The sequence below is a fragment of the Chelon labrosus genome (genome assembly GCF_963514085.1).
Source record: "Chelon labrosus genome assembly, chromosome: 18".
Taxonomy (NCBI): Eukaryota; Metazoa; Chordata; class Actinopteri; order Mugiliformes; family Mugilidae; genus Chelon; species Chelon labrosus.
The window spans coordinates 11,486,515-11,506,922 of NC_140351.1; the positions used below are offsets into that span (position 1 = coordinate 11,486,515).

The 20,408-nt window shown below is 44.9% G+C and overlaps 1 protein-coding gene across 1 annotated transcript in view; it reads right to left on the reverse strand.

Moving 5' to 3' along the window:
* LOC311503337 (cadherin-20-like) overlaps positions 1-15,768 on the reverse strand; it is a 28,449-nt gene extending 12,681 nt beyond the window's left edge. Inside the window, exons 1-6 of the mRNA XM_084565993.1 lie at positions 15,680-15,768; positions 9,460-9,764; positions 5,540-5,834; positions 5,239-5,358; positions 2,017-2,184; positions 423-610 (exon numbers count right to left, since the gene is read on the reverse strand). Coding sequence (XP_084422119.1) covers positions 423-610; positions 2,017-2,184; positions 5,239-5,358; positions 5,540-5,834; positions 9,460-9,669 — 981 coding nt within the window. The 5' untranslated portion in view covers positions 9,670-9,764; positions 15,680-15,768. The remainder of the gene's footprint in view (positions 1-422; positions 611-2,016; positions 2,185-5,238; positions 5,359-5,539; positions 5,835-9,459; positions 9,765-15,679) is intronic.
* Positions 15,769-20,408: the final 4,640 nt, after the last annotated feature.

Below are 20,408 nucleotides of genomic sequence, written 5' to 3' on the forward strand. Positions count from 1 at the left end.
TGGTGTGGGGAGAGAATAAAGCAAACTGTCAACAGAAGAGACACTTAACCTTAAAGAAATTCTCGTGCAGAACTCTTAATACCAGGGCCCAAATATGTGGACAGGATGACAAAGGCCTGGAGGAAAGGCAAAGAAATCAAGATGAGTATTTCATCAGAAAAGCAAAATATAAAGTATTGATTTTAGTTCAAAAAGACACTGTGATTCAAGAATGAGTTGCAGGCGTCATTTTAAAAGGTATGTGAGGTATGCCACAGTCAAGGAAAAAATAAATTGTCACATTTTTGAAGGGAGTTTTGTGTCATTCTCCCCGGATGACAAAGGAACCTTTCATGGTTCACAGAGGGCTTTTCAAAGGAAAAAATAAACAAAAGACGTTATTTTCCAATAGTGCTACCTTTATGTAATGTTTGCTTATGTACCTTTTTCACGGTGATGATGCCAAAGAGGTTGGTGGGGTCGGTGCTGATATCAAAGGTGTCCCTTCCGTCTCCATCTATGATGCTGTACTTCATCTCAGCATTGACCCCGATGTCCCTGTCCTTAGCCCAGATGCGACCCACCACTGAACCCACGGGAGCCGATTCGGGGACGCTCATCTGGTACAACCCTGAGGAGATAAATGAATAAAGCTGTTTCTGTCGTCTGTCCTCTAGATGGAGCCAAACCTCTTCCGTCACCCACACAGCTTCTCTCAAAATCACATCTTGAGCTGGGTAAAATAAATTCCCCCATAAACGCCTCACAATTGGGTTATATACTGTCTCGTGGGTCGTCTTGAATTTCATCTACCGTTTAACCTCAAAGAAGAGGTGACAGCTGCCCAATTTGTGGCCCTCCCCAAAGGCCAGAGTGAAATGCCTGCACATTGTGCCTGACAGAGGGGAATCCCTGAAGCTCTTCACAACCGATCAAAGTTCCATCGGAGTGATGGCGCTAATTGGTGGGGGACTAGTGATGGAGGTGGAAGTGGGCAGTGGGTGTTGTCTTTGTCTCAGAGTGAAGCCACCAGTCGGCCAAGCTGAGATGACCACAGACAGCGAGGCAACCCCTGACCTCAGGGGGACGGTAATGAGAGGAGCAGAAGTGGGGATAATCAAAGGGACAGCATGGGGCGTCTGGTGGCTGCGAGGAGGAGGGAGGAAGGAGGCCAGCAGGGTAAACGGCTGGGGACTGGTGGCCAGAAGTGGCCAGAGGGGCTAACGACTTGAATTAGCCAGAGAAAGGAGCTGGATAAATGAGGAGATGAGCAGTTGGTGAGACTTTGATTAGATCCATGTTACAAAAACAAGGTATTTACACCACTTACTGATACCGTAGTCCCATTTTATGCAAGACACACTACTTCTAAGCATGCAGGTATTAGCGGCTAAAGCACACGAGCACATGGAAACCCACAAGTGTCAACCCTGAACCAAAACTGAACTTCAGGATCATATGAGGGCTCAGCCTTGGGGTTTGTGATGCATTTCAGCCATAAATTACTCCACCTACGGCCGGAGATTTAACAAAGCAGTAAGCTCAAGGTTTGCTACGGTACACAGTATAGAGTTCAGTGTAAAATCATGAGCATTTTAAGGGTTTACTCCTACTGTTATTTTAGTTTAACTGAATAGAAAGCTAATGTGTTTACAATCAGAAATGAATCTGCATAAGAGTGAGCTGAAATACGCCAATGGACAAGAAGATCTTTCTAAAGAGCAACAACAAAACTTTTTCCTTTTATTTTATTTTATAAGAAATTGGCCATCAACCTTTGGACAAACATAGCTCAGAGTTGCACAGTGTGACTTTTGTCTGTTGCTGTCATTAGCACTACAACCTTTTCCTATAGTACCTCCTTGGCTGCTCTCTTTCTCTGCTGCTGAAAGAAATTCAATGTTGCTCATTTTTCAGCTCTAAAGAGCTTCAGGAGGGATTAGAAAAGGTTGACAAGGGTTAAGTTAGAAAGGGGAGTAAAAAGAATCAAGAAAAATGGACACACACACAGACAAGTAGGTGTAGAGTGTTTCTTACTCTGGTCAAACATGGGCGGGTTGTCGTTGATGTCGCTGAGCGTGATGTTGATGGTGGTGGTGCCAGCGAGCCCCCCCAGCTGTCCGCCCATGTCCTTGGCCTGGATGACCACGGTGTAGTTTTCTCTGGTTTCGCGGTCCATGTCTGCCAGGGACACCCGGACCACGCCTGAGGAGAGGAACCAAGAGGAAGAGAGAGTTAGGGAGTGCAGGTGAAGACAAAAGTGACCGAGGACAGCTGACACAGATTAGGATTGAGCGACAGTGTCCTGGTCTGTCATTGCTCTAAATGGACGGACAATCTACTTTTAATGAAAGGTTTTCAAGGCCCCAAATCAGCACCAAATCAGCATCAGCAACGACTGATAGTGACGTTGCCATCAGTGTCTGGACCAAAAAGTTGCACTGCAAAGAGCCAACAGCCAGCTAGCAGGTAGGAATTAACTCTTCAACCTGGAAGGTGGCAGTATTCTTAGTATTCCTTCAACGTGCTGAATCAACCAAAGCTGAGCTTCAGGGTACAAGAAGTGGCAACGGTTCAGGACAGACTGCCAACCACAGGGACACTGGTGCTTCTCGACTGTCCAACGTAACAATTGGCTGGCCGTTAGGTTGGTTTATTAGGGCCGAAAGAAACCTGAGAGACATCACTGAGCACTTTATTAGGAACACTACCAATACTGTGTAGTGTCTTCCTTGGCTCTCAACCAGCTTCACTTTGTGGTTTCAATTAGATCCTCCTCCGAGACACTGCAGATTTATCAGCGGCACATTCATGCTGCCAGTCTCCTACTTGACTTAGACTGACCCTATAGGATTGTAGTTTCTAGAAGACTAAATGTGTTTGTTTCAATCGCTGGACATATTTGTGTTCTTAAAAGTAAAGAAAGCTTGAGAGAAACTTGCTTACTGGCCGGTTTTACAGTAACAATGAATTTAATAGGCCTTAACTCAACCAGATATCAGTTATCCAACAGCTCATACTTCCTTTTGTCTGTACACTTTGTACAATGTATTGCTACCACAGAAACAGATACATAAACAGAGAGCGTATGCAGCAGAATTCAGTCAAGGTCAAGCGATGTTTTGTGCTGCAGGGTGCATGTAATGGCTCCGAGGCACTGAGCTGTACGTACTGAAGTTTTACATTGTGTCGGCACCAATAAAAGCCTCGGAGCTGTGCTTACAGTCGAATCGGGGGAGGCTGATTGATGGCTGCAGAGTCAACCTACAGCAGCAGCAGCAGTCTGACTGGCTGCTGATGGGCAGCGCAGCCGGGGAAGTTTGGCAACAGATTTCTGTGCTGACAATCAAGGAAATGAGGCAGCTGTGTTAAACAATGGCCAGTGAAACTAATGGATTTTTGGATGTCTAACTGAGTTATGAACGTTGCAAGCACATGCTGCAAAGTCCTGTGTACTCTATTCTTTATAAGCAGTCTGGAATACATGCTTATACATGCAATTTTTTACTTTATTGGCTTATGCAGCCAAAAGTATACAAACACCAACAGCTTCCACTGCTCTGGACTCAGGCTTTCTGCAGGGATTTGCTCTCATTCATCCACAAGATCAATACTAAGGTCCATGACTCATGTGGGGTGATAATTCAGTTCATCCCAAAGGTGTTGGATAAGGCGGGGGGCAGACGAGTCTAGTCCTACTACAGCTGGGAAGCCCATTACTTTATGGAGGAAAGTGACAAACACAGACAGGGGCAACAAATTTTGAAGCACACTGTCCAAAATATCGTTACACGTTATAGCGTCGGGTTTTTAAGGTGGACCTGACAGCTTAAGGCATTGCAGCTTGAGAAGACAGATGCATATATATATATATATATATATATATACAAACCAAGACAACAAAACAAATTTCACCAATAGAAATGGAAATGGTTCCACATTTGTTGTAGTAGGTTGTGACTCACTAAGTGAAACAAATAACTGAAACCCCTAAGAAACATTACCCATCTGTGCGTACTGTTCTTGTCGACAGGTTATCTCAAGAATTTCGTCAAATTTAGCACGAACTTCACTTGGACGTTTCTCATCCAAAAGTTAAAGGTCATCTTCATATTGTTCTACAAAGACACCTTTTGTTAAACTCCTTGAAAGTCTTCACTCCAAGCACTATTTCATGAGTCTCGGCAGACATGGCATACAACCATGAGAAGGTCATTCAAAATACTGCCTCTGTCTTGTGCATTACATTGTGTTGACCTCTGAAGGCCACCGTAGGGTTTCTTTCACTGGAACAACAGGGATTAGCTGAGTGCACTTTTGTTTTACCACTAAAATAAATCATAACTTCAATTTATTACATATATAAATGTCTTGAAATAATAGTTTAAATAGTCTTTCGAAGGAAGATCGTTTAGCTTTTCATAAAGTAGGAGAAAACAGCAAACTTTGGACAGAGACATTCTACCTGTTCCCCGTTTTCTGTCTCGATGCTAAGCTAAGCTAACTGCCTCCTAACTCAAGCAAATATCCCAAATTGTTCCAACTGTTCCTTCAGTAACAATGTCACTTAAAAATAAACAAATGCAGCTTTTCAACACAAATCAGCGAATCGAAGTCAGTGACGTCCTGTATAGTCAGAAGATACAACAATCTAAAAACACAACAGCATGGTTTGATGAACTTAAGTGTAAATTAAATTTGCTCCAAGTGCTTGCTCAACAGACTACGAGGCGCTGCCTGTCTCTTCCAGCCTCATTATCAACAGAGGACTCATACTTTGAGTTCAGCAGATCTTTTTTTGTCAAGTGCCAGGACTTAGAGATATTGCAAGTTTCAACAAAAGACCTCAGGAAAATGTTGGGTAGTCTCATAGCAACAACGGGAGCCATGCTGAGCTTCCCACATTCAGAGCTGGCCGGTTTACACAAGGGCAAAAAGTGTGGACTGCTCATATCAAATCTGTGGTGCAATTACAGAAACAAAGAAAGAAAGTGACAAAGAAAGAAAGAGACAAAGAAAGAAAGGTGTGGAATTAGCAGCTGCTGTCAGCAAACTGTTGGCAAATCCTAAGTTAAGTTTGTCGGCTTTATCGGATTGTCTAACATCATTCATACTTATCAGAGATTTATATGGAGCTCATAAAATGGTTACAAGTGCCTCGTGAAGTTTGAAATCTCCAGCCTCTAAGTGTAATGGATAAACCCACTGGTTGCCGTGGTAACAGATTGAATGTTTCAGAAGGAAACCGTGCAACCGTACCGGTCTTGGCGTCCACAGAAAAGTATGGCTGGCCCTCCAGGATGCTGTAGACCACACGTGCGCTGTTGCCATACGTGGGGTCGTCGGCATCTGTGGCAGTCAGCTGGATCACAGATGTTCCTGGATAGATGCAGAGATGAGAAGGAGATGACACTGGTTATCGTCATACAAACCAAAGGCCTTATTAAGTATGATTATATACTTCAAACACAGGTTATGAATAGTGAATGAGGGACATGAGAGGAGTCTGTCAAGCGAGAGCAGCAGCAGTCAGTCTGCCTTTCTATTTCCTCCTCCTTACCTATTTTGGACATTTCTGGGACAGACGCCCGGTAGGGGCCATCCAGAAATTTCGGCTCGTTGTCGTTGATGTCCTGGATCTTGACGATGAACTCTGACTCGGGCTCCAAAGGCCGGTCCGTCAGGCGGTTGCGGGCCTGGGCACGAAGGATGTACTGGGCCTTCACCTCCCGGTCCAGCCTCTGTATGGCATGGATGTCCCCGGTGTTATCGTCAATGGTGAAGGTGGTGCCCGCGCCCTCGCCAGTCAGGATGTACTTGATGGAGCCATCGCCTTTGTCCATGTCAGAGTGGAGCTGTGATGTTCACAGAGGTGTCAGTCGGGTTTAAATCAGACTCAAATGTTCTTGCAACAAACACAAAAACGGAAAATAGTAAAACCTCTAAGGGGATGTTATTCAAACTGCACCAACAACAAGTGTAAACCTAACTAAACAGATTAGACAGTGACATGTTTCTTGTGGATGATTAATTAGGTTGCATCTCCTAAATTTAGAACAATGCAGTAGCACAGCGAGATCCTAAACATCCAGACCAGACAATCAAATGACTTTTTGAGGCCAAACAGTGGAAAGTCCAAACCAGCCACATGATCTCGGTCCAACTAAACATCTGTTTCTCTTGCTGAAGAGCAGACTGAAGGCAAAAAAGCCATACAGAGGATTTAGTGCCGACCTGCCAGAGCAGAGGATTCAGTGTGGTGTGGGTTCAACGGGAATTTGAGCAGAAGTTATTTCCCCAATTATTTGGAGGAAGTTTGTCGGTGTACTGTTTTAGATTATTTTAACATGAATACTAGGAGAGTGATGATGCAATTAAGTTCATTTTAAATAAATATATACCAAATGGTGCACTGCCATTCCACTGCTCTACTTAGGAGGTCGTCCGAGACTCTTGTTGCCAAATCCTGACATTCATTCATTCATTCATCTTCTGTAACCGCTTGTTCCTGTGAAGGGTCACGGGGTCTGCTGGAGCCTATCCCAGCCGTCATCGGGCGAGATGACAGCTGTCATCGGGCGAGAGGCGGGGAACACTCTGGACAGGCCGCCAGTCTATCGCGGGGCTAACACATGGAGTCAGGCAACCATTCACACTCACATTCACGCCTATGGAGCATGTCTTTGGACGGTGGGAGGAAGCTGGAGCACCCGGCGAAAACCCATGCAGACACCGGGAGAACATGCAAACTCCACACAGAAGATGCCCGGATTCAAACCTTCTTGCTGTGAGGCATCAGTGCTAACCACCGCCCTACTGTGCCGCCCCAAATCCTGACATTTGATATATTAATCTATCTTCCTTCTAGCTTCCTCTTGTACTATCTATCTATCTATCTATCTATCTATACAGCTAGTGTAGCTCTTTCAGATTGGCATTTGGTTTATGTGACATTGTCAACATATCCCCACCTAATCTGACCACTACATAAATTAACGGTAGACGTCCAGGGGCGGTTAGAGGTTCTATGCGTACCTTAATACTGTATCTGTAAGTAGACGTGTAATCAGAGAGTAGAGAGTGTTTGTTGCTATGGACCCTGCGGTGCAATCAGAAGCCCTTTGTGGCCTTTAAGTGCAAATGACGTCCTGTTGATGTGCAATCAGCCTTTACTTTGTACTTAGAGGGTCTCTGTGTATGATGAATGCTTACTGCCATCACACTGGCAGAGCTAGAATTAAATGCCCCCATTGACATCTGTCTCGTATATAATCAACAGGTGTGTGCAGCGAGGGCACAACACGCCGCTGCACCGGAAAACACACTCCTGATACGTCAAGACATGCACCTCTGCCTTTTTTCTTTTTTTTTTTTTATCGTCTGGCGCCTCTGCGTGTAATGACGGAGCCGAGGTTGTCGAACTGCTGAAAGTTTTCTGCTACAGAATTGGTTGTTGTAATGCCGGTGATAGTTGAGCAGCGGTTTTCACAATACCTATCATTCCTGAGCAACAGACAATGCAGTCTTTCCACCTGCACTCTCTCCTGCGTAGCCCAGCTTGGCCTAGAATAGATTTTTTAATCAACACTCCATTGTGGGCTTTAGCCCCGCATCCTGTGGTGATATATCTCAGGCTGGGGTCTTTCCTCCGCCTCATCTGCCTCATCCGCCTTCTCCTGCGCTGATCCCCTCCTTCCCTCTGAAGCCCATGAAAGGACGGCGTTTGACACTCGGGCTATCAATTACCTGCTCCGCCTCAGCCCAAACCTCCGACAACCCAGCGGCTCTGAATACTAAGTTCCTCAGCAGAGGAGAGTTGATGTGGCTTGAGCAGATGGGAAAGAAACTAAAGAGGGAGGCTACAGTACATCTCTCTCCTGCCTTGTCATATCTTACAATGCCTTTCTGCCTTGAGTGGCTCTCTGGGTAGCAGCCCAGCTTGTCACAATCACTTATTCCATTCAGCTTGGAAAAATTAGGCAGAAAAGAGTCCGTAAAGAAACCCTAAATGGGGAAAGAAGACGAGCTAAGACGGAAGTGAATAGGCTACAGCGACTGTAAGGAATTGTTTCATACTATATATGAAGAATTAACATTTTCCCCTCTACACCTCTCTAAGGACTCTTCTGTCTGGTCTTAGGTTTTTCATAATCCAACATTTTCCTCAATTTTCCCAAGTGGTGGCGGCAGAGTTATTTCACAACACTAATTAAGCAGGTTTGGCTCGTTCCCAAAGGAATTAGGGTATTTTTAGGAATTTCGAGGAAAGATGGTTGGGCTTTGAGAGATTTTATTATTAAGGTTCAAGGTTTACCCCATTTTCTTTTTCTAATCTAGTGATATCCACTATTTACATGTAGAAAATTAGTTGTATAGCTTTTCTAGGTGTACTTCATTAAAAGGTGACAATCTGCCATATTGCAAATAATGTTGGGTGCTTCAAAAATAAAATGAACCAAGAACTGATGGTTAACATATTATTTTAGACATTTTAACGTTACATTGATTGTTAAAAAAAAAAAAAAAAAGGACTATACTTAGTTTAGTCAGAAAACCAGTTTACTGTAGCTCATTCCTCATGTTAATGGCGACAAACTGCCAGTAAGCCACGTCGAGTGACTCCAAATGCTCCGTAAATCCTGATTAAGTTCATTTAAATGCTGATTATCGTTATCTTATCTCTAGCCGAGCTAGAACGTTCTAGTGTCTCTCTAACTTCTTTCTTTTGCTGAGCTTGAGCTTCTTAGTCAAGAAGAGTTGTCCCTTCTCGTCACTGACCGTGCTTTTAAAATAATATTTTGGAGGACAACAGTTTTGAGGTGACAAAATGAAAAATATAATACTTCTTTTAGTGACATAACAGCAATTTTTGTTTCACTTTGCAGTGTTGTTCTGTTGTTCCCCGCCGAATGATGACTGGCCTCACAGCTATTGATCAAATGTTCAGTTCACTTTAGCAACCGAGTGATCAAAGCGCCCCTTTGTGAGCGCATCAGTTGTGATGCAGATATGCCGTCCACTTCTGTGGAACGGAGGCTAAGTGAAGCTTCGGTTCGAGTCAGTTAACTCAATCACTGCTGTCTGGCTCTGGTTCAAAGTGGGCAGACAAGAGGCAGATGTCTCAGTATGGACAGGGTGCATCCAGGGATTAAATTGGGATTTTTTTTTTTTGAAGCTTGCATCTGCACACCGTGATCTTCCCTTTCGCATGCTCTCAGCTCTGGCTGAGCTGCATATTGACCTCCAGGCTGCTGAGCTCCCCTATAGATCTTTGAATTTGCGCTGTTTGAAAGTTGGGAGTTAAAATCATGTAGAGCACCTACACTAAGGCTGCTTTCACTTCGGCTACACCAAGTGAAAAGGTCATGCAGCAAACCAGCTCCCCTACCAGGCTAGAAACTCATACTCTTCCCATTTCTTCAGGTTTATACCTTCTTGTGTGCTCGTGTTCCTACAGTACAGCATGTAGTCAACACTGACCTTTCCAATATAAAGTGGTTCCAGTCCGGTGTACTCCTCCAGGACAAAGAACTGATTCCACACCCAGCCTCGCTTCACCCTCTGCAGGAGCACTGAGTTTTCCTCCTCTGCTGGCTTACCCACAAGCGTGTGGGGCAGAAGGGTCAAAATGCAGAGTGCCACGGGGAGCAAGTTGCTGGACACTCCTGGAAGATGCAATCGGTCTCCCATTGTGCAGGACAGAGTAGTATTTGAAAAGAGTTTTCCTCTTTCCTCACGGGTGCAGTTATTTCCTGGTCCCCGTCTTTTTGGCAGATGCTGGCGTCCTGGAAGATTAAAAGAGAGAGAGATGAGTCTAAGATTTATGTCCTTTTGGAGGCCTACATCTTTTTCGCAGTGTACTGTGGCACTGCTGGAGACCTGGGGATGACACACCCTCGCAATCTTTTTTCTTGCCACCAGATTACCCCTCCGCTACTGAGTTTTTGTTGAGTTATAATGAGCTGTGTGTCTGTGCTAGGCTTATCACGTACTGTACAAGAGGCTTCCTCTTGTACCGCCAAGGAGGTCACGTGGAGGAGGAGAGGACGCAGTATGAGAAGAGACAATGGGGACAGTAGGTACATTTTCAACCACCTGCTGTTACAGCAAACAAATGGGTGGAAAATGCAGCAGTTGGAAAAAGATCCATATGAAGTCTCATCGGTTAAAGACCATGTAAAAAGTGAGTTTGTCCTCTGCTTTAGGAAGAAATTGTGCTGCCACTTTACTAACAGAGAAGTCAAAAATAAATGACCAACGCTTGGTGATCAGTCAGTGATGTGCATTACTCTAACATCTGACGTCATTAGCTTAGCTTAGCTTAGCATAAAGCCAACAATTTGTGGTTTTAGAACAGGCTTATCTTGTCCAACCTCAGACGTCAAACATTTTATCCAGCAGTACAGGTGTCAAGTAGATTTTTTTAGAGAGAGCCAGGTTACCTGTTTGCCCCACTTTCAGTCTTTATGCTAAGCTAGGCTAATCACCTATCTACCTATTCTTGTATATAATGTACCAGTGCTGGTTAAAAGACGTTGCACCCCTCAGAATTTCTTATACATTTCTGCATAAAAATGACTCAAAACATCAGCGGAAGTCCTGGAAATAGACAAAGAGTACACAAACAGAAATATTATACTTGTGCATTGTTTTATTGATAAAACAAATGAACCAATATTACATATCTGTCAGTTGCAAACATGAATGCGAACCCTTGCTTTCGTTATCTGGTTTGACCCCCTGTGCACACAATAATGCTCGTTAAAACTTTGAAACGTTTCGGAGCCCCACAGCGAAGCAGAAATGATGAAGCAGCATCAGCTTCAACTCTGGGACAATCAGGCAGTTTCACATCAGCAAAAAAAAAAATAATAATAAAAAAAAAATAGAAAGTGTAACCACACTCTCTTTCCCTTCCTTCTCCCTCTTCCTGTCATGAGGAGAGGTGAGCTCCTTCACACCTTCTGTAAACGGCCCGAGGGTGTGATGTTCTGAGATTGTAGTGTTTCTGTTAACACCACAGCTCAGCTTTACTCACACCATGTTCTACAAGCTCCCTTCAGTGCTGCACACCGTTCATTACAAGTGTACTGCGTGCGAGTGTGTGTGTGTTTTTCTTCCATATCACAGGTTTGGAAGGCCCCTGTGGCATCGCCTGGATGTTGGTTTCATTCCTCTAAATACCCTCTTCCTCTGCAGCACTCCTTTCGAAACAAACATCATAAGAATCTTTAAGAGCAGCGAGGTCAATTCTGTGGTTATTTGAAGGAGATGCTTTTTAACGTATCGACCCTCTAAGTTAATCAATACCTTTTCACATGCAGCGCATGGCACCTACGCTGCCGCTTTCCATCTGCATGTTTTTTTATATATATATATATATATATTAGGAGGACGGCTGCATCTGCCCGCTTCTTCCTGCATTAATGAGCTTTGAGGAAAATAGGCGGATTTATGGTCAGAAGGCAGAATGAAGGGGGAAAGCAAAAAGAAAAGCACAGAGGCTGTTAGCAGGGGGAGATGGAAAGTAAGAAAAAAAAACATTGGAAGAAAGAGAGACTGTTTGACTCGTGGTTTGACTCTATTATGTTTTGTAAGAGAGAGAGCATTGTGCTGCTGCAGACTCTCTGAATGGCCAAACTCAGTTAATCATTGTTGAAGAGGCACAAAAGGTAGGGGAGGTTGGGAGGCGTGGCTGCATTGTCAGCGGGAGGCTGGACTGAGTGTGTGCGTGCACGTACGTGTGTGTGTGTGTGTTAAGACAACCCTCCGAGGGCCGCTTGCCAGGATGGCTGACACTTGACCTCGCTGCTCCCCTCTTTTCTGTCTATTCAAGCCGCCTGGTTGCCATTATGAAGTCAAATTAGCTGCCTGTTTTCCTCTCAAAAAGCCCTCTGCCTCCACTCGCGGCTCCTCCCCTCAAAGGTCACGGCTCGCACCCGAGCATTTTGCTCCATTTTGTTGTGCCTAATGAGGTGACATGCGACGTAATTGTGCTGGCAAAACATATCGCACATCTTTCTTCAGCTAATCTTATGGCATTTCACTTGTTTAAACGGACGGCAGCTGGCCACACAGACTGAGTGAACAGTGGACAGAGGGGATGGGAAGATGAAGGGATGAGGCGCGAGGCGGAGGGTGGAGGAGCAGTCATATGAAAAAGCTTTGCCAGACTTAAGGCAAAGAGGTATTTTCCCACCCGGCTGAAACATTCCTCCCCGTTGAAGAATCTGCCTTTTGTATTTGAAAGAAAAATAACACAATTTAGAGTTGTTATCGAAGAAAAGCTACGAGCGGACATGAAATCAAAATGGCAAAAAAAAAAAGGGAGGTGTAGAAACATCCAATTTGGGAGTTGTTTGTTTGGAAATGAAAGAAACCCCTGAAAGGAAAGGTGGAGAGGGAGGAAGAAATTGAGTGACAGAGGAAGGAGACGGTGATTGTCAGGGGGAGCAGCTGGTGTGAGAAAATGATGGGCCATATTGTTGTATCATCGTATTCCAAGTCCACCTGCTGCTCCATTAACTGCGATCTGACAACAACAGACTATATCAAACTGTTTCCTACATGAGGGAGAGAGGTGAGTGTTTCCTTCCAATGGAGGAAAACAAACAGGAAGCAAACAGTTTGACTGACAGACAGAATCTGTTCAACTCCACCTGTTCAGATTAATGAGGAGTCGATACTGAAAAATTTATTTGGAATTTGTGTTTATAGGAACGGGCATCAAAGCTCAGTGGTACGACGGAGCTGATTGGGGTGCTTTCTAATTAAATCATGGAGCCATTTTGCTCTTTTTGTACTTGACGTTAGCTACTTGTGGCCGGTTTGTGGTCTGAACTCAACCATGCATCAACGCTGTACTTATTTAGTCTGCATGCACATTGCTCCAATTAAGTACACAGTTACTAGCAAATCAAGTATGCACATGTACAATGATGTGGTTTTCTGCATTTAACTAGGGATGCACCAAAAAAACGAAAATTGCTGCGGTTGTTGCTTATATTATCACAACATCTTGTTTCGGCCGCGTTGTTTCGGCTGCGTTGTTTCAGCGATAATTTTTGGCCGAAAATGACCCAAAAGTGCATTTTCGTTTTTTTCGGCCGAAAATTTTCAGACTTTTATCGCTGAAACAACACATGCGAGCAACAACCGCAGCAAATTTTGGTAAATTCACATTTTCGGTTTTCGTGCATCCCTACATTTAACCCATCCTTTTGTACAAATACAGAGTTGCTAAAGCAGTAATGCTTCCGGGATTCGAACCCACTGTTTTCACCCCTATATTATGTCATATTTCTTCCCCTCCTTCATGATCCTTTTAGCCAGAAACTCTTTTCTTTGAACTGGATATATTTAGGGTTTCAAAGATATTTCAAAAGTTGTGACGATAATTTTTCATCAATATTTTATTTCACAGACCAAATGATTTATAGATTAACCGAGTGTTACTTTTAGTCACAAAGCTATAAATGACTCGCCACAGACATTTTCGTCCACCAAACTCCCATTCTCTGATTGAGGTTACCAGGGGCCAGCTCAGTGTGTGGCACGTTAGAATGGGATGACCCAGTTTTAGTGCTATGTGGAGCATTATTAAGTGTTAATTTCACAGTGGTCATGTCTGTGCACCGCTCACCTCCGCTTTAAAAGGAGGCCTCCCAGACTGTGGAAAAGGTCCTTAAAAACAGGGTGGACCCATGGAGAAAGGGTTCCGCCCACCCCGGCAGGGGCGAAACGTCACGGCCAATTTGTTAACCACAATTGATTTTGCACGGTCGGTGGAAAGCGGCGGCAACGCGGAGGCTCTGTGTATCTCCGACCCGGGCGAGGGTGCTTGCGTCGATGCGCATTTTTGAGATGCAGAAGCACCGGCATGAGAAAGTGCCTTTCAATAAGCCGGGCACAATAAGCCGAGCGGTGCTGTTTGCGAAATGTAGAAGGCTTTTCTGAATCTAATTTCGCTCCCAGGGCCGAGCACAGAGCGTGACGAGCCACATTCCTCACAGTTTTTTAATGTTTATTTACGTATTTACACATAATTAAATTGAGACTCTGCTGCTGCACTGACTTTTTTTTTTTTTTAATAAGCAGGTCTTTCTCGCAGCATGGCCCCTGGTATGTTTTGTATGTGTGTGGATAACCTGACCAGGTCTTATGTATACTAAAGCAGAGGGTCTGTACCACCTGCAGCAAGAAGCCGGCTTCCTCAGCTGGCTCACAGGGCGAGATGGCAGCCTTCAAAGTCAGATTCGGGCTCAGGGAGGTGTGTATTCTGGCCAGACTCTCTCAAGATCACACAGTTGTTTGTGTGTGTGTGTGTATGAATATGAGTTCACAGCATGCCTCTGTGTGTGTGTGTGTCAGGCTGCTACCCTCTATTCGTCCTCATTCCTCCAACCCTGGCCCCCCTCAGGACAGAAAAGCTGGCATGGGGCAGGCTTTGAACCTGTCTCTCTAATTGTAGGGAGCTCCCCCCGGTCTCGGCCTCTGCAGCTGTGCACACCGCCACCGCTGCGCCGCGACGGACGCCTCCCTCCCTGCGGCTCATTTACTGTAAGGTGTTTTTAATTACTCGTCCCGCCCTCCGCTCTCTATTTGCCTTTGTGTGCCTTCAGAAGTTTGCGCCGCTCCTCCTGCTCCTGTATTTTATCCTCTTTTCATCCTTCTGCGGTGCCTTTCTTAACATCTGTGTTACCGTATCACTTATTTCCAGCTTTCTCTCCGATTGCTCGGGCTCATTTCGGCCTCCGCTCTCCTCCTCAATGCACATTTAGTTCACTCATTGCTCGGTGGAGGCCATAAAAGGAGCCTTGTCATTTATGGAGAAATTAAATCACACAAACTGGCATTCATCCCAGCCACTGGTGCATGGAAATGATGTCACCGTGCATAAGCGTCATCTGGAAAAGTTTGCAATCAGTGTCGCAAATTAAAGAGCGCCGTCTTGGGGGACGGAGCCTTTCAAATTAATATCCGACCCATAATCTCTTTTTGAATTTTCGTCTGGGAGGTAGAATTAACTGCAGCTGGAGAGCCCCGGCTGTTTCCTGGGCTGGAAATGTCATTCGAGATATCTCAACCGCGAGCGCCGTCACAGAAACTGTTAAGGTGTTGTTAATATGGAGGCCTACGCACGATGCTCATCTCTCAGAGACTCCTTCACTGCCTCTTGCTGATAATGGCAACAAAAGTCTGCCTGCTACGGCGTCGACGCATATTCCAATCTGGCACCTTATTTGTCGGCTTACAAGACAGGCGATCGCTAAATGGGTTTGATAGTATTAAAAAAAAAAAAAAAAAAGAGCCCTCATCTCGAGAACCTTGGCTCAGGCAGTGGACTGACGGTCTGAATGCCAATCAGAGGTCCGTAAAAGGCAGACAGGCATTCCTCTCCTTCAGCATGACTTGTTTGAAGTAGCGACAGTGCAGACGTGCTGAGAATTGGAGCCACGCTTCAGGCCACAGAAAGTTTTTTAATGTGCCATGAACCCTTGAATAGTTACCTACTTCTGACTTGTTTGTTTCTTTGCATATCAATTAAACTCTAAAGGTAGGGTATAAGTGACGACACAGTGCTCCAGCCTTTATCCTGTCACCTTTAACTCATCCCTGCCTGCTTTACAGTCTTACTGCCGTTTCTTTTCCGAATGTCACTGCTGAAAGTCAAATAAATAAATAAAAATCTATGCCTTACCTTTTTTTTCCTTTTCAACTTTATTCCTCCTTCTCAGCTCTTCTTCTGTGAAGCCCCTTCTTCTTCTTCTCTTATTTCTTTGCGCTTCTTTTCCCTGCACGCTAGCTAAATTTCCATTGTAAAAGTTGTGAAAGCTGCTGCCTGCAGTGCATCAGTTTCCGTAAAGTCACCTTGAGTCCACGCGTTCTCTCTCTGGCCTCTTTGTAAAGTTTCCCCTCTCTCTCTCACTCTCTCTCTCTCTCTCTCTCTCTCTCTCTCTCTCTCTCTCTCTCTGTCTCTCTCTCTCTCTCTCTTTTTCCGTCTACATATAAATAAATATGTATCTTCTCGTGCTACTTCTGTTCTGTCGCTGCTGCTCTGTGCCTCTCCTGGCTGTCTGCACACTCTCATCCCGGGTGTTGCCTTTCTGGGGACCCAATCAGACTAAAGGACCAATTGTCCCTCTCTTTACAATCAGTGGGACGACCTCCCCCAGGCTCCAGCGTAATCCAGCAATCTGCAACCTCCGGCATGGGAAGAAGCAGTGGACGGAGAAGAGGAAGGAACTGGGAGGGAGGGTGGGCGGTGGAGTTTGACAGCAGGAGACGGGTGAAATTGCAGCGAGAGGGGGTGCAAAATCAGGCAAGCAAGGGATGAAGGAATGAGAAGAGAGGTGGTAGATAGTAAGCAGTGGAGTGAAGTGCTCCTGCGTGCACCACAAAGGCAACTCATTTCATCCCAGTGTATTTGCAAGTGAATAAAAGTGACCGGGGTGGGGGAGAAGCTCATGAGCGTGTGACGGCTGAGAGTGTGCAGATTGCCAGCGGTGCAGGATCACAGGCCAGCGATGTAGGAAAAAGGATGAGAGGAGGGAGAAAAAAAAAAAAAATCACCTTTCACAAACCTTGCCTAATACATTTTAATGAGCCGGTGTTGTACACGGACGGTTCTGTACAGGGATTTATAGGCATAAAAAGATGAAGCTTTAAACTGCATTATATTCCGCCGCTTGCCCGGTCAGAGTCAGAGCAATTAGTTTTCCAAATTGGCAAAAAGAAATAGGCGCGCGCCAACACACGCACAATAAGTGCAGCCGCAGATTAGTCATGGTCACGGAGATCTGATCCCTGTTTAGCGCCGAGCGAGAAAATAGCAGTGTTTCATTTAAGCAATCATGGAATTAATGCAGCAAAAAGAGGATTTCGGAGTCAAGTCTCTTGCAGATTTCCCTCCAGGAGGAGGAGGGCTCGGGAAAGTGAAATCATATTGGAGACGTACTCAACCATGTTTAACCAGAAATGAGAATATATTACACAGAGAGTGTTTGTATTTTTTTTTCATAACTCAGTCTGAGCTGTTTCCATATTATATTTAGAAACAAAATAAAGCGACGGCGCACCAGACTGAAGCCAGCAAAAGTTTCTCCGCTGCCGTAGCCCATTGAGACGACTTTGCTCTTTTCTTTTTTTTTTCCACTCGACAGCCCTTTGACTCTCCTTAATCTTCCTGACAGAGTAATTTGGTGTGTGGTACAGCTCTAAAAATACAGATGAAGGCTGTTGTCACCCACTGAGCCAGATGGTCAAAAGGTTGTACTTCTCCATCGGTTCAATATGTTTTCTTCTTTCTCCCACTCTGTCCCTTTCAATATGTCTTCTTTCTCATTTGGCAGGTCATTCTTCTTTGCCACTGCCACCCGAGCCTCCCTCCTCCCTGTCGCCCTCCCCGTCGTCATTGTCTCTTTGAAGACCTGACTGGTTAGCGCCCCCAGCCAATCTGTTAGCGAATGCTTGACCGGACCCCCAGAAAAAAAAAAAAAAAAGAAAGAAAAGCAGGGGCTCCCTCTTTGTCGGGGCGGGCCACGGAGACGGTGGCATTCAGGCCCATTGAGCAACACCTTCCGTCACTGTGGCACAGAAGAGGATGATAATTGGCAGAACGAATTGAAGCTATAGGACTTATGGAAGGGCCTCTGTCTGTTTTTAAAGTCTGTTATGGTGGTGGACGTCTGGAAAACAAGTCCCCTCGGGCCTCCTCACAAAGGGCCAGATCCGCCGTAGAAATAGATTGGATACAGTTGTGTTCTGCATGTTGCTGGACTTTGGTTTCGTGGTAATATGTGGGATGTTATTGGGACACGGTGCTTTTTACGCATCGGATCAAGTACGCCTCCTCTTAAGGTTGAAGGCTGTAGGTTTATAAAAGCCGTGACATGTCAGCTCAGAGGACTTTTTACACCTCTTACAAACAAACCTTTGAATTCTGAAATCAGATTTCATGGGTGTTACATCCTGTTGGCTGTTTTAATCCACAAGTAGTTGTTTGTGACTTTAGTATGCGCCTGCTCTGAGGTCAGCGTCACTTGACACAGTCAGCAGCAACAACAAATAGGCAATTTTGTGGTTAATAATGAAAATAGCTCACAATAGGACAACACACAGTCCAATTTTCCACGATGCAAACTACAAGGCAACGTGCCGCGAATGTATTCACATCAAAACATTGGTGCCAATATGGTGAAATATACCTTTATCTTTAAAGTAACGATGAGTATTATGTTTATGAAATGAAATTTGACTTTTTGAGACTTTTTAATCCTTTGTTTTATTTTTTTCTGACCACCATTGGGACCATCTTTCAAATGAAAATCCATTTGAGTCCCTAGTTCTGAACTGTACAAATATTTCGGGATGGTTTCAGGAGCAGAGCACTTCTTACTGTCTACATGTGCGCTACATCTCAAATACCCCGATCTCTCTGTACCTGCACAGTTTGACTCCATGAAAATTAGTACCACAAAAAAAAAAAAAAAAAACTGACTTGTCTTGGGCACAGTCGTCTGCATCAGACTTGATGAAAAATACAGAGCGGGAAGGTAATACCCTGCTTCTTCACCCTTGCTTATCATGTAACAGCCTTCAAATGGAATAACCTAAACAAAATTCAGCCAGTCTCATTCAGCGTATCACTTTGCCACCACAGCCACCACTAGGGGAAAGCATGAAAGGGGGTTAGGTTTCAGAAGAACAAGATGAGAGAGCTCCAGAGAGAGGGAGCAAAGCCTCCATGTCATCTAAGATAAGAGGAGCTGCTCTCTTCCCTTCTGCCCGAGATTAGAAATGGCATGGAGCAGAACAAGCCTGAGTACAAAGAGCTCTTCTGTGTCTTTGGGGTGCGCAGTCAAGCCTTTTCATGTCTGATTTTGGCTACAGGTCGAAACAAAGGGAAATTAGACGGGGAAGTCATTGTGTCTTTGTTGAGGGAAACACACACGTGAGCGGGTGATTTGTGTACACAAGCCAAACTGCAGTAACCTTTACAGTAATTGGTGGAAAAGACAAAACTAAGATGTTTGGCCTTAATTGTGAGACATCAGAATCGGCACAGGGTCGAAAGAATGAACCGTGACATTAAGTGCCTGCCTGGCTCCATCTGGCTTCCTGCTTCTCGTGCTCTTGTCTCAGACAAGCTGTGTCTTTCAAGATCCTATTTTCCCGGTGACCTTTTCACCATTTCCCCCTCTTGTGTCTGAGCTACGGCACCTCAGCAGGGTATTGACTTTCACTCTGCCGTGTTAAACTTTGCCATCCGTGTGCGGCTTGTTGCCGAGCCTCCGCTGTGACAAGAGGCGGCATTCTGTTTGGGATAAAAGGCTCCCCGGGCTGTTTGATGCGGTTTTCCAGCGGGGATAGGCAGGGACTTGGCCTTGATGAGCTGACAGGAGCCGAGGAGACACGGGGCCTCGAAGCAGCAGGACCACAAACCTCAGGAACAGCGTGTCTTGCTCTGATATTTACCCCTCCTTGTCCTGTCATTCCCCATAACCCCTACTCCGCACTGTCCCTTTGACCCTATCTGTGCCACTGAATATAAAATGAAAGACCAGAACGACTCTTGAAGTAAAAATTAAGGACAAGCACATACGTTGCAGAAGAAACAAATGCACACAGAACATAAAAACGCCTGAATTATGAATGTCTTCTGTCTGCAATGTTATTCTTGTTCAATTATTTACATGCAGCCAGCAAAATGAATTTGGGAAAAAGAAAGGAAAACATGTTTCTCCAAATGAAAAATAGCATACACGTTCCTGAGTATTTTTAACGAGCGCTGTGGCAGCATTTGGGGAAAAAGGATTTTTTTTCTGCACTTATTTAACTGAATATAAACATCTCTCCTGTCCAAAACGCTAGGCAGCAAGTGCACACGTCTCATATCAACAGGTTTGACAAAGTTGCTACACTCACTTCCCAGAGTCAATAGAATAATAATTTGGAGGGGTTAACGCTCCATTACATGCTTGGTATGCAGGGGGTGTATACACAGGCAGCCACAGCTAACCAGAAACAAACACGCACAGGATAAATGTCTCCTTTGTTGGTCTCTGTGTGTTTGTAGTTCCACACTGATCAGAGGAAGAAATAGTTCAGCAGGGGTTTAAACAACGCCGTCCGCCACTCTCCTCTCCTCCCACCTCGAAACAAACCTGGCTTATCTCGGTGGAAAAAGCTGTGGCTCCTTTCAAAGTGCGTGGCAAGTTTTCTTTTCCAGCTTAATAAACACGATAAAAACAAAGAGAGGAGAAGAACAGGAGTTACAGCAGGTGGCGCTTTATTTGTTCCATTATCGCCTCCTCAAATGTCCAACTCGCGCTGCACCATAGATGAAGCTGTCGCCCAGTCTTGGCCGATTCCTCCTCAACTAGCAGTGCATAAAAAAATCAATTAGGATAGTTATGAAGTCCTTCCTC